We start from the raw sequence: 25,888 nt of genomic DNA on the forward strand, positions 1-25,888 counted from the left end.
CCTTCCTCCTTCAGTTGAGTAAGAAGTGACGTGTGCAGAGACTGCCACACACCGCTGAAAATGCCACTAGAGTGTGGGCATGAGAGGGCTCTTTGGGCAGGACCTGCCCTTTCAAAGCTTCCTGTGTGACTTGTGTTTTGATTGCTGGTTCCAATTTCTTCATTTCCCATTTCTTGATTTACAGAAACGATAAAGATTCTCAGGGTGGAGCTCTGAGGGGCAATGTCCTCTACTGTGGCCACAGAACCAATGTCCTGAAGCGATGACAGGGACCCAGGGAGAATGATGCTTTATTTGGGCTGGATATTTCTTTGGCTTGTCGCACAAGGGAGAATTAGAGGATTGAATACTCCAGGTAGGGGTTTTTTGACTTTTCCTGCTAACCCTGTGAGTCTTATGTTCCAAGTTGAAAGAGACAGATATTCTGTAATACAGGAGAAAATTATATAATTATACAGAGTGCTTCCTCTCTGCTGTTAAAATGGGGGTGACATTTTTGGGGAGACACGATTGGGCTGAACAGCTTTGAGTTAATCCCAAGCATTGATGGGGAGCCCAGTTACCCTCTCGGAGTGTTCAGTGGCTGCAACTGAAGAGGAATTACAGGCGGGTTGGCCATCTCTAACAGGAAACCTCCATTACTATTAGTGATGCTGAAGACCAGTGGAAGGGAATTAGACCTGAACTTCTTTTCCTCACAAAATGGGAAATAATAATAAGAAAGACACCCATGGGAGCTTAATTCTTTGTGAAACCATATACTCTTTGGAAATAAAAGTTAGAGTGTCTTCTTTTTTAAAAATTACAACTTTCATTATTTTTTTAACAGAATAGGCAATTTTCCAGTCACTGTTTGAAGATAAACAGTTACTTTTATTTTTTTATTGGAATATAATTGCTTTACAATACTGTGTGAGTTTCTGCTATACAACACCGTGAATCAGCCATATGTATACACGTATCCCCTCCCTCTTGGACTTCCCTCCTACCTCCCACCCCTCCCCTCTAGGTTATCACAGAGAACCGAGCTGAGCTTCCTGGGCTGTGCAACTGTTTCCCACTAGATATCTATTTTATTCTTTATAGTGTATATGCACTAATGCTATAGAGTGTCATCTTCTAATGTGTTTCTGGGTTGTTTTGCTTATTGTGGTTTTCAGATTGCTTCACTGAAAAGCCGCTTAGAACATACTCTGCAAGGTGTGGAGAGGAGTTTGTCTTGTTTTGTGATTTGCCAGAGCCACAGAAATCCCACTTCTACCACGGAAGTCAACTCTCACCCACCCGAGGTTCTGAATACCTGCCCTGTAGTGGCAGTGAGAACCTATCTGATGTCCAGTGGTACCTACAGCCTCAGAATGGAGACCCAGCAGTAGAAATCACTCAGAATGCTCCTCAGGTCATCCAGGAGAAGAGCACCCTTCATTTTCTGACCACAGGGATAAATCATGCCGGGTTATATATTTGTAGACCTAGGATGAGGTAATGTCTCAAGTGTATTTCTCTCTGCAAACATCTCCACGTCCTTTACTATCTGAATATAGCAGCTGTGTTCACGTTGTTGTTGTTCAGTTGCTAAGTCATGTCCGACTCTTTGTGACCCCATGGACTGCAGCACGCCAGGCTTCCCTGTCCTTCACCATCTCCCAGAGTTTCCTCAAATTTATGTCCATTGAGTTGGTGATGCCATCTAACCATCTCATCCTCTGTCATCCCCCTTCTCCTCCTGTCTTTAATCTTTTCCAGCATCAGAGTCTTTTTTCAGTGAGTCAGCTCTTCCCATCAGGTGGTCACAGTATTGAAGCTTCAGCTTCAGCATCAGTCCTCCCAATAAATATTCAGGGTTGATTTCCCTTAAGACTGACTGGATTGATCTCCTGTGTTTACGGGACATTATTAACTTCCCTAGGAGCCCCCAAGAGAATGCCTGCTGTGTCCGGATGATCTTAGAAGTTAAGCCCCAAACAAATATGTCCTGTGAGAGTGCCATCTCACATGAGCAACACCTTCTTCTTGGTAGCATGAGCTCCATTTACTGCCCAGGTCTCAGCCACCAAAGTGATGCACAGAGTCCAGAGGTGACCTGGTACCAGGTAAGAATGACTCCTCTGAATCTGATGTCAGAGTTTGTTTTTTATGGTAACAGCTCCTTACGTACATCATAGAAGCATGGGTTTGAATCTGAGGTCTGGAGCAGGGGTCCCCAACCTCCAGAATCTAACGCCTGATGATCTGAGGGGGAGCTGACGTAATAATGATAAAGTGCACAATAAATGTAATGTGCTTGAATCATCTCAAAAGCACCCCCTCCCCCGACCCTGGTCCATGGAAAAACTGTCTTCCATGCAACCTGCCCCTGGTGCCAAAAATGTTGGGGACCACTGCTCCAGAACTTCCCAAAGCGTGGCCTCATGTCTATGAAAAAGACCTGACTTCCTAAAGCGGTCTATCCCCTAGCAGCCACAGAGTCTGATGTCCCAATCATTAGAACCACCCTCTTGATCAGTGCCAGAAAATCTTCTAAAACTCAAGTACATGATGTGGGAGGCTAAGACATAAACTTATGACCACTCGCTCATGCAGAAAACCTGATTTGTTCAACTTTACTGCCTTTGGAAAGCAAAAGGTATGGTTAAGGTGAAAGGGATACCCAACAAGTGTGTCTTGAACGGTTTCTAAAGAAGCAGGAGACGAGAATACTTTCTGAAGAGGGGACATCTGGGCAGACCAGACGGCAAACACAAGGCCTCCCAGGCGACAGGTGTCTCACGTTGGTGAGTAGTGGGTGGGGGGAGGGCAGTGTTAAGCCAAAAAGGGAACAGGAGCTAGGGAAAGACAAGTTCCCAAACGATTCTGAGTTAGGAACGACGTGCGAGTAAACCTCATGACAAAAACGTTTCACATTTCCCCTGGGCTTTATGGTTTTTCTAAGTTCTGTCAGACACACAAATGCTGCATGAGCATCTCTTCTCAAGTCCTCTGATGTCAGTTGAGCCCTGGGTGGAAGAATTTGGGAAGAGAGTTTAAATTGCCTCTGGTCCCATCACTTCATGGGAAATAGATGGGGAAACAGTGGAAACAGTGTCAGACTTTATTTTGGGGGGCTCCAAAATCACTGCAGATGGTGACTGCAGCCATGAAATTAAAAGACGCTTACTCCTTGGAAGAAAAGTTATGACCAATCTAGATAATATATTCAAAAGCAGAGACATTACTTTGCCGACTAAAGTCTGTCTAGTCAAGGCTATGGTTTTCCCTGTGGTCATGTATGGATGTGAGAGTTGGACTGTGAAGAAGGCTGAGTGCCAAACAATTGATGCTTTTGAACTGTGGTGTTGGAGAAGACTCTTGAGAGTCCCTTGGACTGCAAGGAGATCCAACCAGTCCATTCTGAAGGAGATCAGCCCTGGGTGTTCTTTGGAAGGAATGATGCTAAAGCTGAAACTCCAGTACTTTGGCCACCTCATGCGAAGAGCTGACTCATTGGAAAAGACTTTGATGTTGGGAGGGATTGAGGGCAGGAGGAGAAGGGGACGACCGAGGATGAGATGGCTGGATGGCATCACCGAGTTGATGGACATGAGTCTGAGTGAACTCCGGGAGATGGTGATGGACAGGGAGGCCTGGCGTGCTGTGATTCATGGGGTCACAAAGAGTTGGACACGACTGAGCGACTGAACTGAACTGAACTGAACACTTGTAATGTTTATTTGAAGTTCAATAGTTTGCTTTCAGAAAGCATGCAAAAGTTTAAATTCGACTTCCAAATATATTTGTTTATTAATGTAACATCATTATTTTAAATTGCCACTGATCAAATAGTTTTTATGATTTCTTTTAAAAAATGTACTTATTTATTTGACTGTACCAGGGCTTATTTGCAGCCTATGGGATCTAGTTCCCTGACCAGTGATCAAACCTGGGCCTTCTGCATTGGGAGCACAGAGTTTTAGCCACTGAACCACCAGGGAAGTCTCTATCTGTTGGCTTTCTGTATTCCCAGACTCAGCATCAGATACCCCTGGAGGGACAATTATTGTGGGGTGAGATGCTATATCCTCACTTGATTCTCTTGAGATTCAGTGACAACTGGTGTTATGGCCATTGTAGAAGTAAGTGAACAGGGAGGGTGAGTGCGTGCTGAAGGTCTCAATTTTATATCTTAAAGTGACACTGAAAACATACTGCCCCAGGGAAATCCTAATTTAAGAAACACCTTACTACAATGAGGTATCATTTCACACTGGTCAGAACGGCCTTCATTAAAACGTCTACAAATAAAAACTGCTGAAGAGAAGGTGGAGAAAGGAAACCCTCCGACACTGGGGATGGGAAGGTGAAATTGGTGCAACCCTATGAGCAGCGCACGGAGGTTCCTCAGAAAGGAAGACAGAGGCGCCGCTCAATCCAGCAGCTGCGCTCCTGAGCACACATGCAGACGAAACGCTCATTTGGAAAGATACATGGACCCCAGTGTTCACTGAAGCACTATTTACTATAGCCAAGATATGGAAGTAGCCTAAGTGTCCATCCAGTGAGCAATAAAGAAGATGTGGTGTACACACACACACACACACAATACAATATTACTCAGGCGTAAAAAACAATGAAACACTGCTATTTGCAGGAACATGGATGGACCTAGAGATTGTTACGCTAAGTGAAGTAAATCAGACAGAGACAAGTATCCTATGATATCACATATATGTGGAATCTAAAATAAGACAAAAACGAACTTATTGATGAAAAGGAAACAGATTCACAGACAGAGAAAACAAACTTATGACTACCAAAGGAGAAAGGAGGGGGAGGGATAAATCAGGAGTGTGGGATTAGCAGATACAAATGACTATACATAAAACTGATAAACAACAAGTTTCTACTGTATAGCACAGGGCCCGATAGTCAATATCCTGTAAAAAGCCATAATGAAAAAGAATTTGAAAAAGAGTGTATATGCTGCTGCTAAGTCGCTTCAGTCGTGTCCGACTCTGTGCGACCCCATAGACGGCAGCCCACCAGGCTCCCCCGTCCCCGGGATTCTCCAGGCAAGAACATCGGAGTGGGTTGCCATTTCCTTCTCTAATGCATGAAAGTGAAAAGTGAAAGTGAAGTCGCCCAGTCGTGTCCTACTCTTAGCGACCCCATGGAATGCAGCCCACCAGGCTCCTCCGTCCATGGGATTTTCCAGGCAAGAGTGCTGGAGTGGGGTGCCATTGCCTTCTTCAGTATATGTATATACATATGTATAGATATATATACATATATATGTGTGTACAGATGACACCACCCTTATGGCAGAAAGTGAAGAACTAAAGAGCCTCTTGATGAAAGTGAAGGAGGAGACTGAAAAAGTTGGCTTAGAGCTCAACATTCAGAAAACTAAGATCGTGGCATCTGGTCTCATCACTTCATGGGAAACAGATGCAGAAACAATGGAAACAGTGAGAGATTTTATCAGTTCAGTTCAGTCGCTCAGTTGTGTCTGACTCTTTGCGACCCCATGAACCACAGCATGCCAGGCCTCCCTGTCCATCACCGACTACTGGAGCTTACTCAAATTCATGTCCATTGAGTCGATGATGCCACCCAACCATCTCATCCTCTGTCATCCCCTACTCCTCCCACCTTCAATCTTTCCCAGCAACACAGTCTTTTCAAATGCGTCAGTTCTTCACATCAGGTGGCCAAAGCATTGGAGTTTCAGCTTCAGCATTGGTCCTTCCAATGAATATTCAGGACTGATTTCCTTCATGATTGACTGGTTTGATCTTCTTGGGTATCCAAGGGACTCCCAAGAGTCTTCTCCAACACCACAGTTCAAAAACATCAATTCTTCAGCACTCAGCTTTCTTTATAGTCCAACTCTCACATCCATACATGTATAGTGTGTGTGTGTGTGTGTGTGTGTAACTGTTTGCTATACACCAGAAACTAACACAACATTATAAGTGAACATCCTTGAATTTTTTAAAAAACACATTAATTTCATAGCCTCTAAATTGTAGTAAGAAAAGTCAGTGGTTCTGTTCATTATTTTCAGTTCTCTCGTAAGAAGAAAGCTTCCCATGGTTCAAATGAATCTGTCATCTGGGGTGATCAACATCTTACTATGTCAAGGTGGCTGTTCCCAGTCCCGGAAAGTAAGCTTGTCCCCAGTTATCTAAGTTGAAAATGCATTTGAAGTTTCAATGTTCGTGTCCCTAAAATGAAAGCTATTTTTGCTTTCTGGTAAGCACAATCCACAGGGTAGTTGACAGCTTTCTGTATAAACCACTCTTACAAACGAAACCCTAACACCATGAGGCATGCACAAAAGGAAGTTTTATTTCTTCTCTGGCTTGGCTGCAAAGGTCAGGATGTGTTCAGTGGTGATGACGCATCTGTCTTAAAAGCAGGCAAACAATGACTGACTGTTGTTAACATTGTATCTTTTTTGAAAGTTTTTATTTTGTATTGAAGTATACCCGATTAACAATGTTGTGATGGTTTCAGGTGGACAGCAAATATATACATGTATCCATTCTGATAGAGATTTGGACAGGTCGTCACACAGTATCATGGAAAGTCACAGACCTCCTGGAAGCGACATATCACTAAAAGTGATGACATTGGACAAATGGGGCTTCCCAGGTGCTAGTGGTAGAGAAACAGTCTGCCAGGGCAAGAAACGTCAGAGATGTAGCTTAATAATTTAATAATAAATAAATTATTAATAAATTAATCATACATTTAAAATTAATGATAAATTAATCGATGAACTCAAATGGACTGGACTGTAGCTCACCAGGCTCCTCTGTCTATGGGATTCTCCAAGCAAGAATACTGGAATGGGTTGCCATTCCCTTCTCCAGGGAATCTTCCTAACCCAGGGATCGAACCCAGGTCTCCCACATTGCAGGCAGATTCTTTACCAACTGAGCCACCAGGAAAGCCCTAAATAAAAATATAAGGACAAATAACTGGAATAAACAGAATTCGTCTAGAGATGATGTTATGTTGAGCTGGTCCAAAAGTTCCTTTGGGTCGTTCTTTGAGATGTCGTGGAAAAACCCAAATGAAGTTTTTTGCCAAGTCAGTATCACTGGGAGAGCTTCCCTGATGGTGCAGACGGTAAAGAATCTGCCTCAATATGGGATACCTGGGTTCAATCCCTAGGTTGGGAAGATTCCCTAGAGAAGGGAATGGTAACCCACTCTAGTATTCTTGCCTGGAGAATCCCATGGACAGAGGCCACAGTCCATGGGGTCACAAAAGGTCAACACGACTGAGAGATTCACTCTTTCTAATATTAAGGGGAGCATGTTTTTTGTTCAATCTTTAGTGAATCTTTGACCCAAGGCAGAGTTAGAGCAGTGGGAGAGGCTCCTCTGGAAGGGCTTGGGGCACTGAGCCTTGGGTGCCCACAACACGGCCGTGACCTCCTGCCAGTAAGACTGTGCCCAAATGACTTTTCCACTGGTGGTTCAAGACGGCCTCACTGACACACCACCGCACTGACGTGGCTGCTGTGTCCTCTCTGACCCTGAGCTCCATGGAATTTTCACACATAGACCGCCACTTCTTTTCATTTCCCCTGGCCTCATTCTTCTTGTCCCTGGTGCCCAGTGGCATCCTGTGAGCCCAGGGTCATGGGGAGCTGGGGAGCAGGTGAGGCTCGCCAGACCAAAGGCTGATGTGATGCCAGGGAGGGAGGGGGTTTTGGGAATTATTTCCAAGGTCCATACATTGGCCCATTCAATGGTTCTCACTGTGAAACTTCTGAACCCTGGGCAACTTCCTGCCCTCTGCGCAACACTACAATCCACAGGGTGTCAGAGGTGTCAGCTCTCTGTAGGACTCACTGGTGTTCTTTATACACTCATGCTGATCCACTCTCCTCCTTCCCTGTTTTGTTGACGACCGTTTCTTGTCTGAGCAAAACAAAGAATTTCTCATAAGGCCCCAGCAGCATCTCTTTCCTACTTGGAACATTTACGATTGTCTTATTAGAAGGGCTACCCATCCCTCTTGAGACAAATGGTTTATCTCTTTTCTTTGATGTTTCGCTTGAGTTCTGTCTCATAAACTCTTGTTTTTAAATTTTTATTTATTTTCGGCTATGCTGGGTCTTCGGTGCTGTGCAGGTTTAGCCGCCAAGGAAGCCTCCATCTCATAAAATCTTAATGATACATACTCAGCCATACTTACTTTTCATTAAAATAAATCAGGCTCACTTTGTAATTACTCATCTTCCCCATGGCCCAGCTACAGGCTGGTTCCACCTCTGCGTCCTCTTCTCTGTGTGCTACTTTCTCATATAATTTAAAACCCACCTTCACCAATTTCTGTTCTGCAGGTATATACCGTCTTCTCTAGAAGTTTCATCTCTGAGTTTTACCCCATGCTCTGAAGCTTCCGTTTAAAAGCTTCTTGATCCTTGAGATCCACTAAACACTGTCTAACCTCATCTGTCCCCCTTCTTGGTCTTGTTTGACTTCCTACCTGCAGCTGCCCAGCTCTGACCAGCTCTGATCTTCTTCTCAGCCCCTGGCCAACCTACTGGAAATTCTTTCTGGGGCCACAGGAAACACACCAGAGACTTGAGGAGGGGAATTCCTGCTTCTGAGAGTCAGCAGGCAAAGTGGAAGGGAAATTCCTTAATCAGAACATGAAACTCAGAATCAGAAAAATGCAGATGGATTCTCAGGTCTCTCGTGAGCTGTACAATATGGAGTAAAACACAGACTTCAGAACCTCAGTTTTTCATCTGTAAAATGGAAGCATAGAGTCTGTGCAAACCCAGAGAACCCTTAGAATAATCATACGAAATACACAGAGAAAAAACTTTGCAGCCTACATGCATTGTTGTTTAGTGGCTGAGTCATGTCCAACTCTGTTATGAGCCCATGGACTGTAGCCCGCCAGGCTCCTCTGTCCATGGATTTTCCAGGCACGAACACTGGAGTGGGTTGCCATTGCCTTCCCCAGGGGATCTTCCTGACCCAGAGATCGAACCCACATCTACTGCATTAGTAGGCTGATTCTTTACCACTCAGCTACCAGGAAAGTCTCTACATGGGTAGTAGGTTATCATTATTTTGTTACTTTTGTTTTTTTTTAATCTCTTTTCTTTTGACTGCAGTGGTGAGAAATACACCATTGGAGTACTTGTTGGTACACTCTTAGTGGGAAGTTGGAAGGCCGGGTGCTATGTGAAGGTTAGAGAATTAATGATTACAAGACTAATGATATACTGATCACCCATCATTCAGTAAATATTACAGCGCCCCTAAAGATACAAATACAGAATTTTTTCATAATTTGAGGGTATGAATTTCTGCAATATCCTTATATCTGACTGACCTTCTCTGGTTCAAATTTGTGAAGTTTGGCTATAGCTGAGCTTAATATGAATAGTAATTCTCTGGTTAAGTTATTTAATTTTCTTCTCTCTTGGATTAGAATGGAAAACTTCTTTGTGAAGAGAGGAGCAACCCAATTGAAGTGGATGAAGTTTATGACTATCATCAGGGCACGTACGTGTGTGATTACACTCAGACAGATAATTCAAGTTCATGGACAGTAAGAGCTGTTGTTCAAGTGAAAACCATTGGTAAGTGAGATTTTTCGGTTTCAGTATTTGATATTTCAAGTCCAGTTACCCAATTAAAGTTATCTTCTTTGGCTTAGTGATGTTTTTCCTTTTGGGGGGTAGGGGGAAGAAGATAGTCATAGACTATGGTCATGAAAAGCCTGGAATATTGGTAAACATCAACTTTCCATTAACCCAGCTTCCATCCTCTGAGGAAGGCCGTGTTGTGGATCATATTCAGTTGTCACAATTTGGGTTTTCTATGCACTGATTCATTGTTTTGTGATGCTATGTATATATATGTATATATATATATATATATATATAGGACTTTCCTGGCAGTTCACTGGTTAAGATTTTGCCTTCCAATGCAGGGGTGTGAGTTCAATCCCTGGTCAGAGAGTCAAGATCCCACATGCCTGCTGGCCCCAAAACCAAAACATAAAACAGAGGCAATATTGTGACAAGTTCAATAAAGGCTTTTAAAATGATCCACGTCAAAAAAAAAAAAAAAATCCTAATTAAAAAGTGAAAGATTCATGCACAGAAATAAAAAAGCTTAAATATTTCCCACATGAGAGATGATACATTTAAAAACAATACTAAATGTTTCACACCCAGAGGTAAGTGACACTCCTGTGCCTGTCACCAGCTTCAATAGAGGCTTTTCCGTCCCACTGTTTCTTTCCTGAAACAAAACACTATAGATAGAGCTTGAGGTCTAGGTCCCCAGCCCTTCCCACTTCCTCTCTTTGCAGATGTAGCCCACTCTTTCCATTTATGTGTTTATGCTTTTGCTACATATGTATATTTCCATTAATAAAGTAGGATATTGTTTTAAGTTATAAAATGAGATTTGTGTTACAAACACATGGGATTGTTCTTAGGCATTATTTTGCTAAATTACACCCCCATGAGCAATGTACAGATTCCTATTTGTCCAAAATATTTATAATATTTGGTGGTTTCAGGCTTTCTATCTATTTTATTTTTTGAATTATGAAAATATGATAATACATTTAAAAGAAACTTAGAAAATACAGAACAAAGTTACATATAGTTCTACTATATATTACAATTACTTTTTTAAGTAGATAGATTGAGATTTTTAGTTGGAGTTTGAATATCAAACTCTCAAAAATTAATAGAATGAATATACAGAGAAGCAGAAGGATATGGTAGACCTGAAAAGCACGTGAACCAGCTCAACATAATTAAGATTTATACAATTTTCAGACAACAGCAGAATATACATTCTATGCACATTTCCACAGACCGTAAGCCAGGAGGCACTGGGACATATCTAAGGACATAAAACAAGGTGCAAAAATGTCATGGTCTAAAGGTATTGAGATCATACAGAGTGTGCTCTCTTATCACTGTGGAATCATGTTAGAAATCAATATCAAAAGATATTTGAAAATACCCCACGTAGTTTCAGGGGCCATGTGACACCTAGCAAGAGAGACCTTTGACTTAGCCATTGAAAGCCTCAATAAAGTTAGAAGATGTTTCAGACTTTCTGATTTGTCTCAACTGGACTCTTTTTTTCCATTCCAATTTACATTTCTCTGACGACTATCAAAGTTGAATATCCTGTCATTCGTTTCTTGCTCCATTGAGCTTATTCTTCTGTTGACTTGTCTATTTTTACCCCAGGCTTTCCCTTGGGTCATTCTCATTAGATTTACCAACATCAGCATGGATAAACTATATGATATAAGTTAAGTATGGCTGATCTCAAAACATAACCATACAGATTGGTTGACTGAGCTCTTAGTAAATCTATTAATTACTTTTACTTCCTTTTCTTTCATTACAAGATACAAACCACATGGGGCACCCTAAGACCTGTCTACTTCCTGGCCCTCGCACTCGCCACCACTTTGGACGTCAGCGACTTACATTCATATGAGATTGTTCCTTGGGTGAGGGGTTAGAAGGCAAATAGCCCGCACGGAGGGAGCACTAGCTGCTCTTCCGCTCAGGCAGGATGACTCACCGCATCAAACTTTCAGTGGCATGATTTGCTTCTCTCTCTCCCAGAGGACACCTTGAAACATCCACTGCATCTTTGCACGCCTTCTCCGTCATCATTTCTCTCTCCCTCACTTACTCGTTCATCCTCTCATGTATTCATTCTCACACGAGTATTTGTAGAACATCTAATACATTTCAGGCACTGGGCTTGATGCTAAAGATGTAAGAGGGAACATCTGGACATTTCTCTGACCTCCCAGAACTTTCTATCTTGTGGGACAAACCAGAAGGATTCAGGCTACAGTTCAGTAGGATGAATAGAGAGAAGGGGAAGCCGTGCAGCACGTAGGAGGCCCATCAGACCCACACCTGGGTACCCGAGGCCAGCTGAGAAGTGAGGGGCAAAGACAAATCAGTCCACTGAAGATGGGCAAGATGCTGTTCCAGCCATAGGGAGCAGCACAGCTAATGTGCGGGAGATGAGAGAGAGCATGGTGCATTCAGGGAGAAGAAGAAAGTGCGTTGAGGGTATCTGGAAGCAGAACTGACTCCACACTGTTTTCGTAAGTCTGGACTTTGTTCAAGGAACAACCGGGAGCCATTGAGGGTTCTATGGAGGAGTGTGTCATGAATAGATCTGGTTTGGACATAGATCTCTCTGCTTATTGTGCAGAAAATGGGTTTGGGGGAGCAACAGTGGAGGCAGGAAGAAGAATTAGGAGGCTTTTATGAGGCCGACAGGCCGCTGCTGATGGTGGCCTGAACTAGGAGGGACAGAGGGATAGAGATAAGTGAATGAACTCCAGAAATATTCAGGGAGCTACACCTAAAGGGGTTTGGGAATCAGGAGTGAGGAAGAGGGAAAAAGAGGTGTCCAGGATGAGAGCCAGGTTTTATGCTGGGCAAGGAGGTGGACTTTCCTGTAATACACTGAGAGATGAGATAGAAAGGGGAGGAGTGGGGTGAGCTGGGATGGGATGGAGCAGAAGTAGAAGGGGAGGATGTGGGATGCGGGGCTGGTAGAAGCAGCAGGCGGGAGGCTCGATTATGCTCCTGAAAGATGCCTCTTGCCGCTTTTGCGGGAGGGGCTGTGCTGGGCCCTCCTTTCGGTGTGAGGCTCCCCTAGTTTCGGAGCGTGGCCTTCTCTAGATGTGGCTCGGGCTCGGGTGCCCCATGGCATGTGGGGTCTTAGTTCCCCAGCTCGGGCTGGAACCTTGTCCCCTGCGTTGGAAGGTGGATTCTTGACCACTGCACCACCAGGGAAGTCCTGTTTGAGCATACCTAGCAAAGTGATTAGAAATGGCTTTATATGTATGTAAAAAACATGTGGATGGAGTTTAAGTGCAAGATGAAAGAGGGAAATCAAAGACGGTTTACTTTTCTGGCACGCTGAGTTGGTAAACCGTGGCACCGTGTCATGAGACAGACGAACAAGAAATGAGTACGAGGAAGAAATTCAGTGTTAGCCTTGACAGGACTTTCAGCCACCAAGTCACCGTGACAAGGGGTGTTTGGATAAACCAGACTGGGATGTAAGAGCTGGGGCTATGAATGTGAGAATTGTTGGCATACAGTCGAGGGAGACGGGGTCAGGCTGGGAGTGAGGACAGAGAGGAGAGATCCAGAGAGCATTCAGCGCTGGGGGGTGTGGGGGACAAGGAGCATCCTCACAGGGGCTGAAGCAGGGGTGTGAGGGCAGAGGAACACTGCCCCAGAACTCGGAGACAACGTGTTGCAAGAAGGAAGGAGGGAGGCTTGGCCTCATGTGGTGAGACCCAGGAGTAGATCGCTGGCTCTGGGAAGAGAAGGGTCATTACTTGCATCAGCAAGTGGGTATCAGTGGAAGGGCAGGGAGGGAGCATAAAGGAAGTGAAACCGATGACGCAGGAGAGAGAACCTTTCAAGGGCAGAGACCTCTCACGGGGAAGGGACCTGGAGCTGCCCCACCCACGTGGAGAGCAGGTGGAATGAAGACCACCCGGACAGAACTGAGAAGTGATATCCACCAGAGGCAGAGCAGGAGGAGGAGCCCAGAGCAGGAGCAGAGCAGAGACTGGGAGGACAGGCCAGCATCGGGGCCCGGAAATGTGCAACCCAAGGAGGAGAGGAGAGCATGCCCGCAGCAGCCAAGGCTGCTTGCTGTTGTTTAGTCGCTCAGTCGTGTCTGACTCTTGTGACCCCACGGAGGGTCCCACCAGGCTCCTCTGTCCATGGGATTTCCCAGGCAAAAACACTGGAGTGGGTTGCCATTTGCTTCTCTAGGGGATCATCCTGATCTAGCTACTAAGAGGGAAAGCAGGTTAAAAACTCAGCGGACTTTTGTGCAAGGAGGTCACAGAGGTCACTGGCAACTTTGGCCGAAGGGGTTTCAGTGGAGAGACAGGAGCAGAAATCAGACGTGTGGGAGGGGAGGGGAGGGAGGAAATGAACACACAGTGCTCCTTGCAGAACTCAGTGGGAAGGAAGGAGAAGGCGTGGGGATGTGAGTTGAAGGGTGTTTTTTCCTCTGTTTTAAGATAGAGAGACTGGGGAATTCCCTGGAGGTCCAATGGTTAGGGCTCTGAGCTCTCACTGCCTGCCGAGGTTGCAGGTTCAATCCCTGGTCAGGGAACTAAGATTCCTACAAGCCACTGCAGGGAGTGGCAAAAAAAAAAAAAAAAAAAGATGGAAAGACAGCAAGGATAAATGCTGATGGGAACAGAGCGAGAGAGAGAAAGTCAAAGATACAAGAAGGTGGTGTAATTCAAGGAAAGAGGTCCCTGAGAAGTAGGAGAGGAGTAGGAAGTGCCCGGAGTAGAAGAGGTGAATTTTCCTATCTTAGGAGATAAGGCATCTTCAGGAGGGAGTTTGACAGTGGAGGAACATTTGAAAGTTTGTGACAGGAAGTTGAGGGATAAATGATTCATGAAAGGCTGAACTCACCTTTATTTTGAAATAAATCGTAAATTTGAGGATGGAGGAAGAGGTGGTCTCCAATCTGGCTGACCCGTACATTTCCTCAGGTGGGTTCTCCTTCCTGTTGCATTTCTCCAGATGGACCACAAACCAACCTTGGAGGGAAAAGATGAGGGTTCAAGTCTGTGGGCGGCAAGCAGGCTGGCCTAGAAGAAAATGTACCCGGGCGGATATGAACTTATCAAGGACTCATGTTTTGCTAAAACCTGCAATCTGATGTCACAGTCATTTCTGGAAGCATGATTTTCACATGCAAACTTGAATTTCTAGTCTTATGGATTATGGGTAAAATCTGGAAAAGTTCCCCCAAATTAGATCAAAATGTGACGGTGCAGACCAGGCCTTCGGATTTCCAATGCAAATAATGATTTCTATTTTTATCTTTTAGTGAAAAACACTAATCTCAAGCCAGATATTCTGGATCCCATCAAGGACACCTTGGAAGTAGAACTTGGTAAGATGGGTGGGGTCATCACCCTTGAATGACCTTGTACTTCTGGGAGCAGGTCTAAGAGTGATTTAAGGAAGAGCATCAGGATCTCAAGTCAAACAGAACTGGGGGTGAATCTAAACTGGGCCACTGATGAGCTCTGTGACCTTATACAGTGGCTAAATCTCTTGAAGCCATGGTTTATAAAACTGTAACTGGACAAGCCAAAGTGACCTCACAAAATTGCATTGAGAAATAAGGGTGACTTGAAAGTCAACCATGGTTAATAGATTTTTAAAAAGATTCTTCCTTACTCCACATAAATTGGAACATAGATTGGTTAGGTCCATTGATTATAAATTTAACCAATTTACCAACGTGCTGCTGCTGCTAAGTTGCTTCAGTCGTGTCCGACTCTGTGCGACCCCGTAGACAGCAGCCCACCAGGCTGCCCCGTCCCTGGGATTCTCCAGGCAAGAACACTGGAGTGGGTTGCCATTTCCTTCTCCAATGCATGAAGGTGAAAAGTGAAAAAGAAGTCCCTCAGTCGTGTTTGACTCTTAGCGACCCCATGGACTGCAGCCCACCAGGCTCCTCCATCCATGGGATTTTCCAGGCAAGAGTACTGGAGTGGGGTGCCATTGCCTTCTCCTAATTTACCAACGTAGGCAGCACTAAATATGTATGAACATAGTGGGTTTGGTTTGGCCTTTAAAATAATCACAGGAGAATACTACAATCCCTGTTTAAATAAGTTGTATTCCAAAGTAGTGTCTTCTTTGGGCTGGAGGGGGAAGCGACGTCTAGTGGTTCCCTTGGATTTTGTCAGCTTCAACAATATCTGCATCTTCCCACATAGCCACGTAAGAACTGCTGTCTTTAAAACCAAGTGCTGATTGCGCCAGTAAAATACATGCCATTTTAAGTGCTAATAAAGTATTTATCCTTGCAGAAAGAAAGGAAAAAGTAATATTATTGTAAAAGGCCACCGCATAGCAATTTCTTTTAGATGCTAATTACGGCTGCCCTGATGGCTCAGGGATAAAGAACCTAGGAACCAAAGCAGGAGACACTGGTTTGATCCCTGAGTCAGAAAGAGATCTTTCTGGATCTTTTTTACCCCTGGAGGGGGAAATGGCAACTCACTCCAGTATTCTTGCCTGGGAAATCCCACAGAGGAGCTTGGTGGGCTACAGACAAGACTTAGTGACTAAACAAGAAGATAATATATCTCATTATAGAAAAAAAATGTCAAGATAGATACGGTAAATTACCACTAGGTGGCGGTAGCGGTATACCTGATAGTGAACTAGAGCCACTGGGCTGGCTAAAAGGGTCATTGGGTTTTCCCTGTAAGACCTTATGGAAAAACCCAGATGAAGTTTTTGGCCAACCCAATAGTACAGGCAACATCACAAGAATGAAAGGAAGGAGAAAAGAAGGAGGGAAAGCATTAACTAATATAAAAATAGCCACGTTACCTATGTGCTGTGCTGAGTAGCCTCAGTTGAGTCCGGCTCTTTGCGACCCTGTGGATGGTAGCCCACCAGGCTCCTCTGTCCATGGGGTCCTCCAGGCAAGAAGACTGGAGTGGGTTGCCATGCCCTCCTCCAGGGCATCTTCCCGACCCAGGGCTTGGATCTGAGTGTCTCACGTCTCCTGCACTGGCAGGCAGGTTGCTTACCACTAGTGCCAGGTGGGAGCCCTAGTTACGTACGGTACCAGTGAATGTTGATGTTATTACTGTCAGAAAAGCATTATCAAGGTGGAAAGGTGAGTTTTCAAATGAAGTCCCTAAACTTTATATGGTTAAAATACTGAATTTCTGGATAACACTTCCCCAGAAAATGGGTAGAAAGAGGGCAGTGTAGTTACATGCACACCCATCCACAGAGCACAATTCAAAATAGAGCTGAATATCCAGATAATCACCAAAACCTCAGGATTTTCCTTTAACGTGCAAATGCTTTTGGCCACCTAATATGAAGAGCCGACTCATTGGAAAAGACACTGATGCTGGAAAAGATTGAGGGCAGGAGGAGAAGGTGACAGAGGATGAGAGGGGCTGGATGGCGTCACCAACTCAATGGACATGAGTTTGAGCAAACTCTGGGAGATGGTGAAGGACAGGGAAGACTGGTAGGCAGCAGTCCATGGGGTCGTAAATAGTCGGACACGACTGAGTGCCTGAACAACAAGAAATGCAAATACTGCCTATAAAATATTCTTCAGCAACAGCCTTGTAACTACTTTAGCAGCAGCGTTGCAAGACGGGGCTAGTCACTGAAACTGCTCATTTCCCTGGTGTTTATCCTGAAACCACATCAGAACTCTTAGTGTATGACCATGCCAGTCTTCATTCGGGTAAATAAAGCCACAGGTTTGAGATCTAAGTGTTGCCCAGTAGAGACAAACATTGCTGGTTTTACATGTTTCTCAATGAGAGATGGGTAGACGGTTGGCTATGTCCGGCGCGCCTGCCCTACCTGTGCACCTGACCGCCTCGCGGGACAGTTTCCAGGTGGTGTCTTCCTCCTTCAGGGCACATCATTCTCAGCAGCGGCCTTCCTGATTTCTGTGGCCTCTTCCTTTTCAGGAAAGCCTTTAACTCTTAACTGCACGGCACGATTTGGCTTCGAAATAAACTTTAATCCTGTGATAAAATGGTACGTCAGAGAGTCTGACCAGGAGTGGGAAATCGAAACACCCAAGGGACGAAGGTAAGAAGGAAATGAGCCAACTTATTCTTTGCAATTCACATGAAAGGCTTTCACCTTTAGAAAACCCCTCAAATGTACACCCAGAGCTGCACACACACACCCACAGTTAATGGTGTGGCCACTAGCGCCAGCTAGTGGAGCAAGCAAAAGCGTAGATGTGCAAAGTGTGAGTTAATTTTAAACCTGGGGGCCAAAGGCAGTTTTCTATGGGCTTCCCTGGTGGCTCAGAAGTAAAGAATCTGCCTGCCAAGACAAGAGATGTGGGTTCCCTCCCTGAGTTGGGAAGGAGTAGGAAATGGCACCCTTCTTCAGTACGGTTGCCTGGGAAATCCCATGCGCAGAGGATCCTGGCGGGGTACAGTCAAGAGGGTCATAGAACTAAATATTTCAGTTGTTTTATTACTTTTTAAATTTATTTTTATTTTTGGCCTCGTGACTTGTGGGATCTGCCCCCTCTGACCAAGGATTGAACCCAGGACCCTGGCAGTGAAAGCCTGGAATCTTAACCACTAGACTATCAGAAGTTCTCCCCTATCTCCCTTTTCTTTGGCCCTGTGATTTTTTTTTTTTTTTTTTTTAGCTGCACTGTGCAGCATGTGGGATCTTAGTTCCCTGACCAGGGATCAAACCTGCATTCCTTGCATTAGAAATGCAGTCTTAACCACTGGACTACCAGGGAAGTCCCTGAAGTCCCTTTTTAAAAATTACTTTAAAAAATTTTTTTAAATTTTATCAGCTGTTTCAAAGTTCTGTTTGTAGAACAGTTTGCTGTGGCTGCTTTGCCCACCACACTAACGAGCAGGCACACTGACCCAGGCTACTTGAATAGACTCGGTGTGTCTAACAGACTGGAGAAGACTCTGCACCCGTGCCAGACACTCCCATCCCCCTGTGCGGTCCTCCTTTCGCAGTGGGGTGAGTCAGGGTCTGAACTCTGTAGTCCTTAATGGTCTGAGTGTATCCAGAGGAAAAGGCACAGGAATAAGCAATTATGAGACATGAGGAACAGCTGACACAATCCGACCTGGGAAATGAGAGCCAGAGATGGGATAGCTATTTTTTTCTTATTTGTTTAGGCATGTCCACAGCAGCTTTATTTACAACGCTGTTGTTATTGTTTAGTTGCTCAGTCGTGTTGGACTCTTTGTGACCCCATGGACAGTAGCCCATCAGGCTCCTCTGTCCATGGGATTCCCCAGACAAGAATATTGGGGTGGGTTGCCATTTCCTTCTCCACGGGATCATCCTAACCCATGGACGGAACTTGCGGCTCCTGCGTCTGCAGGCAGATTCTTTACTGCTGAGCCACCAGGAAGTCTTTCAGTAGAAGTTAGACATTTATAAATTGTTGTATGTCTTCTCAAGGGGAATTTGTCATGAAAGAAAGATCAGATGAGGCCCACAAGCAATTATCAGTTCAGTTCAGTTCAGTTGCTCAGTAGTGTCTGACTCTTTGCGATCCCATGGACTGCAGCACGCTAGGCTTCCCTGTCCATCACCAACTCCTGGAGCTTGCTCAAACTCAACTCATCAAGTTGGTGATGCCATCCAACCATCTCATCTTCTGTTGTCCCCTTTTCCTCCTGCCTTCAATCTTTCCCAGCATCAGGGTCTTTTCCAATCAGTCACTTCTTCGCATCAGGTGGCCAAAGTGGTGGAGCTTCAGCTTCAGCATCAGTTCTTCCAAAGAAAATTCAGGACTGATTTCCTTTAGGATTGACTGATTTGATCTCCTTGCAGTCCAAAGGGCTCTAAAGTCTTCTCCAACAGCCAATTATATTCTAGTATAAATGCTTAGTATGATGCTTAGCCAACTCCATCATTTTTAAAAAGTGGGTCATCTCTGAGTATCCTCCATCCTTCCAGCATCTCCGTGTACTATCTGACAGCTCTTCTGAAAGCCAAACAGTTTGTCTGCTTATATAAGTTCCAAAAACTGTTTAATGCATGTCAATCTGTGTTACCCAAGCAGTGTGGTATTTTCTGTCTTTTCCTAGTGTTAAATCCACCTTAAAGGATGAAGTCATAGAACGTGTTGTCCTCTTGGAAAAAGTTACTGAGAGTGATCTTCACAAGAAGTTCATTTGCTTTGCCCAGAACTCCATTGGGAACACTACTCAGTCCATCCAGCTAAAAAAGAAGACAGGAGGTGAGCCTGAAGGGGGGTGCAGAATGTACCCAACTGCTTTTACCTAGGAGGAGAGGAACTTTCCTTAACAGTAGTCATGGTGATGATGGCCACAAACTTGCACCAAATGCCAAAGTTCTAAGTGTGCACTTTGCTTGTGTTGAGTCATTCAATACCTTCACCAAGGCCACACAGCTTGTAAGTTTCACATCGGTGATCGAGAGCTGGTCCTCTTACTGATATTCTGCATACAGGGGCTGTGCTGGAGAAACCTATCATTTGTTCATTCACTCATTCATTTTTCTGTAAAGACCTACAGAACATGCCCTACATGACAGGCATCACGCTAGGACCTAGCCCTCTTTCTTATTTTCCTCCCCTGGCTTCCAAATCCAGAGCATGTGATGGTCTGGACTTGGAGAGTGGAGGAGAGAAAGAAGGGAGATGGAGAAAATGCTCAGTTTAGGAGTTACACGTATATATCACAGATTGTGGCTGGAGAGGAAATTCCTGATAAGGAATGGCTTTCAAATTTCTTTAAGAAGTTCAGAGTTGAAGGTGATATCATTCATTCACTGATGAATAGAGACGAGAAAACAAGCACGTTTGGAATGCTTGTGAGGCTTAACCAGGACACACTTAATGCCTGGTGCCTGGTGGATGCTCTGTAGAGGTGTAGGTTGAAGGTGCCAGGTGTTAGGTACTTTAGAGGTGAGAAACCAAGCTGGAAGTAGCTCTGGGCTTCAGGAAGTTTAGATTTTAGTAGATCTGATAACACATGAAAGTAGATTATAGTAGGCAATGAGAGGGAAGCTTATCAGGGAAAAGTAAATAAAAGTAGTTTTTGTCAGTTTCCCCAGTCACCCCCAATCAGGAACTGGCCATTATCCTGGGTTCTCTTGAGTTCATTTTATGACAGTTCCTTCAAGATGTGATTTAAGACATGTCCGGAATTGAGAGAAATGTTTTCAGTGGCAGTGATTCTGGTAAATCACCTCTGGCAGAGGTGCCGGGCAGGTGCTGTGTGAGTGGGTGTGCTGGGAGGGCGCTCAGGGTCTGTGACCGCTTGCCTCACAGCCGCGCATCCCTGTCCCCAGTGGTGTTCCTCTACGTCCTCCTGGGCACAGTCACGGGCCTGGCAGGCCTGCTGACCATGGGCGCGCTGTTCTACATGTACTGGATTGAAATAGTGCTGCTGTACCGAACCTACCAGAGCAAGGACGAGACGCTCGGGGGTAAGACGGCCCACCTCGCCTCTGCTGTTTCCCCTCTGAGTGGACCTAGAGGAAGAGGGCTTGGGACACGCACGTTCCCTGAGGGACAAAGTCGTGACCCCCAGCCTCTGAGATCCTTCTGCTGGTCTGGTGGCTTTACACCTGGGAGGGTTGGGCCCCTGGGGGAGAAATGTTCTCTTCTCTTTCCAGTTACTAGGAATCTTGCCAATGATGCTACTGTAGGACATATTGGACTCAAAAATGACTTTCCACTCAACATCCTAAAGCGAGATGGTGGATGACTTCACATCTCCATGCCTGCTGCGTTTTCTCTTCTGTAAAGTAGGGTTGTAATCACAATGAATGCCATGCGGACTCATTGAATGGACACACTGAGGGTTAGAATAACACGTAGCACAACGTGAGCGCACAGGACATGTCCGTTCCAGGCTTCCCAGGTGGCACCATTGGGAAAGAATCTGCCTGCCAATGGGGATTGGCAGAATCCAACCCCCTGGGAAGGGAAGATCCCCTGGAGAAGGGAATGGCAGCCCACTGCAGTATTCTTGCCTGGGAAATCCCATGGACAGAGGAGCCTGGTGGGCTCCAGTCCACAGGGTCGCAACAGTTAGACACGGCTGAGTGATTGAGCAGGCACGCATAGCTGCTTCACAGCATTGTGTTAGTTGCTGCTGTGCCACAGAGTGAGCCAGCTATGTGTATACATATATCCCCTCTGTCCAATAATACTATTTGAGAGGCATCATGCAAAGGGCTGGGAAATGGGCCAGCTGTGTCCAGTTTCAGAGCCCAGAGGCTAACTATTGCGATTTTCTAAAGTTTCCATTTAGTTCTTCAGCACACCTTAGAATCTATGTGTATTTATAATAGTTGAGTCAACAACGGCATTTGTTGTTATTGTTGTTTGGTCGCTAAGTGCTGTCTGACTCTGTGTCCCCATGGACTGCAGCCCTCCAGGCTCCTCTGTCCACAGAATTCTCCAAGCAAGAATACTGGCGTGGGTTGCCATTCCCTTCTCCAGGGGATCTTCCCCATCCAGAGATCGAACCCACCTCTCTTGAATTGGCAGGCAAATTCTTTGCTGCTGGGAAGCCCCAACAGAATCTTATGGGACCTTAAAAATATCCTAAACAAGTTCCAAAATATATTTGTCTATCTGAAAGGGAAAGGAACAAGCCTGCTGTAAGTCAGATACTAAACTCTTCGTCTACGTTATCCCAGGAAACTTTGACAGCAGCCTGCCAGGGGTCCCTGATTTTACACTTGGGGGTTCAAACCCAGGTATGTGTGCCGTCAGCTCGCTAGCGTGCTGGGCCCTCACAGTGCTTTGCTCTCTGGATATTATCGTGCTTTGATGGAGCAGACTGTCCTTTGATGTGTAACTAATGAGCCAGCAGGGCTGCAGCTACACAGAAAGCTTGGAGGAACTCCGGAGTGTGTGTGGTTTAATCAGAGAAAAAGCTCTGGCTGTTTGATCTGACCTCAGGGAAGACGCAGGAGTGCCTCATTGATTAGAAGCTGATTCTGGGTGCACAGTCAATGCCCCTCAGCAGTGTGGTTCTGAAAAAGTGAACGCAGATGCTGCTTTTGAGTTTCAAAATCAGTTCAGGGCTTCCCCAGTGATTCAGTGGTAAAGAATCTGCCTGCCAATCTTGGAGACGTGGGTTTGACCCCTGGGTCGGGAAGATCCCCCTGGAGGAGGAAATGGCAACCCACTCCAATATCCTTGCCTGGAGAATCCATGGACAGAGGAGCCTGGTGGGTTACAGTCCATGGGGTCACAAAGGGTCTGATCCAACTGAGTAACTAAACAAGGATCCCAAGTCTTAATTCTTCCCCACTTACCATAAGGCTTGAGCTTAGGTAGGTATTTACATTTTTTCTTGTTCCTCTTTCTCAGACCAAAAGGAGTTCGACGCCTTTGTATCCTATGCGAAATGGAGCCCCTTTGAGAGCAAGGCCTCTTCATCTCTGAGTGAGGAAACCTTGGCCCTGAATCTTCTCCCTGATGTTTTGGAAAACAAATATGAATATACCCTGTGCCTGCTTGAAAGGGACGTGGCCCCTGGGGGAGGTAGGTCTGCAGCCAGCAGGAAGCGCAGAACAGGAGGAGAGCTGCAGGCATGCACTCTCTGTGTTGCCCTCCGTTCTTTCTCCTGGGCTACGTATCCTCTGGAAGGATTCAGGAGCTTAGAACGTCTTGGGCAACAACGACATGGAAAGCCGTGTGTTGCAGAGGCATGCTCCATCGTGAAAAAAAATCCGTCTTCAGAAAGCCCAGAGAGACTTCCAGAACAAAGCTATCTTTTCTGGCTCCTCAACCAGAAGTTAGTTCTGTCCTCCCAAATGAGTGGTCCCTTTCCTTCCTGGGACTCTGCCAGCCACAGACTCAGCACTGGGCCCAGCAGGCTCCCGGGCTGGGCACCATCAGATGTGCAGACCTCATTTGTCCCACCGTCCTCCTCTGCCTCAGAGGCCCCCACCCAGGAGCCATGCCCCTCCCTCATTCCAGTCAACCTTGTTCCAGTGAGTTTTGATCCTGGAGGGACTCAGAAGTGGAGGGGAGAGAACACAGGGGAGGAAGCTGACACTGACGGTCACTAGACAGGGAGTATAATCCAACTGTCTGTACAGTTAGTTGATGTAGTAGAAGTGATCAAGAAAACCAGACTTCTCCTTTCCTTTGCCATCGCAAAGAACCCCTCTGGGTGGATCTGGGAGATTCAGGGTTATGGTGACTCAAGGTTTAACAATAACAATTGCAAATAATTAAATTCTTTCTCTCCAGTGTACACAGAGGACATTGTCAGCGTTATTAAGAAAAGCAGGAGGGGAATCTTCATCTTGAGCCCCAACTATGTCAGTGGACCCAGCATCTTTGAACTACAAGCAGCAGTGAATCTGGCTTTGGAGGATCAAACACTCAAACTGATTTTAATTAAGTTCTCTTCCTTCCAAGAGCCAGAGTCCCTACCTCATCTAGTGAGAAGAGCTCTCAGGGTTTTGCCTACCGTCACCTGGAAAGGCTTAAAATCAGTTCCTCCTAACTCTAGATTCTGGACCCAAATACGCTACCACATGCCTGTGAAAAGCTCCAGGGGAGTCACGTGGAACCATCTGAGAATTACGCCATGGATTTTTTCTCTGCAAAAGACGCAGTAAGACAGAATCCACTGGGAGGAGCTCCCAGCCTGGAGGACGGTAAAATGCACGTGAACCGCTTCCCCTGCCTCCCATCCTGCCCCTGGTGAGCAGAGACCTTGACGGACGGAACACGCAGCACACTCCAGGCTGATATCACTGGGAGGGGCCCTGCCAGCCCTGAGCAAGCTTGGCCGGCACTGGAATGAACGCAAGCTGTGGTGCAAGGCTCTGATTCCCTGGACAGGACAGAGAGAGGGCGAATTCTCCAGACTCCTGCACACATTCAGCCCACTAAGTCCCTAAGATTTTCCTAGTGGTCTGAGCAGAATCGGCAGATACAGCCACCTGGTTTTGTGGCTGTGGACTGTTGTGTCATGTATCGTACGCATCGCTTTATGTATCTTTGCAATCAAATAAATATTACTTTATTAGAAACAAGTGATTAAAACTTTGCCTAAAGCATCTCTGTGAAGAAGACAATTCTTATTCTGTGTTCACCATTCACTGGAGCCCAATACGCAAGGAGGAAAAAAGAAAACAGGGGTCAAGGACCAGACAGGACCTTGGTTCAGCTCTATGACGTCATTGTGGGAACTAGAAGGAAGATCCCCTTCTTCTGGGCTGACACAGCCCTGAGTCAGGACACAGGCCTTAGGGAGCAGAGTGGGGTTAGTGTCAGCTCCTCCTTGTCGCCTGGCCTTTGTGCAGAGCCTGAAGTTCATGCTTTACTCTGGACCACAAGAAGTGGGGACCAATTAAGCCAACATGATTTGGCCAATGAGGAGACAAGGAATGCACCAGTGGTTTTGCATGCATGAGTGTGTGTGTGTGTGTGTGTGTGTGTGTGTGTGTGTGTGTGTGTGTATGTGTGAGTATGTGTGTTAAGTCACTTCAATCATGTCTGACTCTTTGCAACGCTATGGACTGTAGCCTTCCAGGTTCCTCTGTCGATGGGATTCTCCAGGCAAGAATGCTGGAATGGGTAGACATTTCCTTCTCCAGGAGATCTTCCTGACCCAGGGATCTTATGTGCCAAATATTGTGTTGGCCTGAAAGTTCGTTCAGGTTTTTCTGTAAGATGTTATGGAGCTTTTTGGCCAACCCAATAGAAAGACAGTGGCAAGAGGCAGCAGTCATGACAACAGTCTGGGAAATAACTGTCTACACTGGTTAACAGACAGCAGTATTCGGGTGTGAACAGTGCTTAAGTCTGAACCATTGGCCCATTGAGACTGGTGGTCCCCATGTGCTTCCTGGCCCACTGGTCTCATTGAGTTCCTCATAAGTGATGGACCATCAGCTGGGGGACCAAGTACCTGCTTCTCCTAGACAAGGCTCATTTCATTCTCACCAGTGTGTTTTCCTGATGAGAGTTCAGCCTGCAGTTATAACAGTGTTCTAGTCACAGACGGATGTCCGAATGCCATGCTCTGTCTTCCCCATTTGTTGTTACTGTTCAGTTGCTAAGTCGTGTCCAGCTCTTTGCAAACCATGGACTGCAGTGCGCCAGGCTTCCCTGTCCTTCACTGTCTCCTGGAGTTTGCTCAAACTCAGGTCCATTGAGTCAGTGATGCCATCCCATCATCTCATCCTCTGTCGTCCCCGTCTCCTCCTGCCCTCAGTCTTTCCCGGAATCAGGGTCTTTTCCAATGAGTCAGCTTTTTACATTAGGTGGCCAAAGTATTGGAGCTTCCCCAATAAAAGGGAACGATTCATTTGTGC

At 45.6% G+C, this 25,888-nt stretch overlaps 1 protein-coding gene across 1 annotated transcript; it reads left to right on the forward strand.

Moving 5' to 3' along the window:
* The first annotated feature begins 282 nt into the window (after positions 1 to 282).
* Positions 283 to 24,184, forward strand: IL18RAP (interleukin 18 receptor accessory protein). The gene is made up of 10 exons (XM_052649556.1): positions 283 to 355; positions 1,161 to 1,482; positions 1,910 to 2,093; positions 9,445 to 9,595; positions 14,898 to 14,963; positions 17,536 to 17,659; positions 19,657 to 19,808; positions 20,885 to 21,022; positions 22,923 to 23,096; positions 23,811 to 24,184. The coding sequence occupies exons 1-10, from the start codon at positions 283 to 285 to the stop codon at positions 24,182 to 24,184; spliced, it is 1,758 nt and encodes a 585-aa protein (XP_052505516.1).
* The last annotated feature ends 1,704 nt before the right edge of the window (positions 24,185 to 25,888 follow it).

This window comes from Budorcas taxicolor, chromosome 11 (genome assembly GCF_023091745.1).
Source record: "Budorcas taxicolor isolate Tak-1 chromosome 11, Takin1.1, whole genome shotgun sequence".
NCBI lineage: Eukaryota > Metazoa > Chordata > Mammalia > Artiodactyla > Bovidae > Budorcas > Budorcas taxicolor.

What these genes read in the sequence shown, in the direction of transcription:
- IL18RAP (XM_052649556.1), top strand. Translation starts at nt 283, where the DNA reads ATGATGCTTTATTTGGGCTGGATATTTCTTTGGCTTGTCGCACAAGGG. An exon ending in CAGAGGTGACCTGGTACCAG is followed by an intron (nt 2,094 to 9,444) that starts GTAAGAATGACT and finishes CTCTTGGATTAG; the next exon opens with AATGGAAAACTTCTTTGTGA. An exon ending in GAAACACCCAAGGGACGAAG is followed by an intron (nt 17,660 to 19,656) that starts GTAAGAAGGAAA and finishes GTCTTTTCCTAG; the next exon opens with TGTTAAATCCACCTTAAAGG.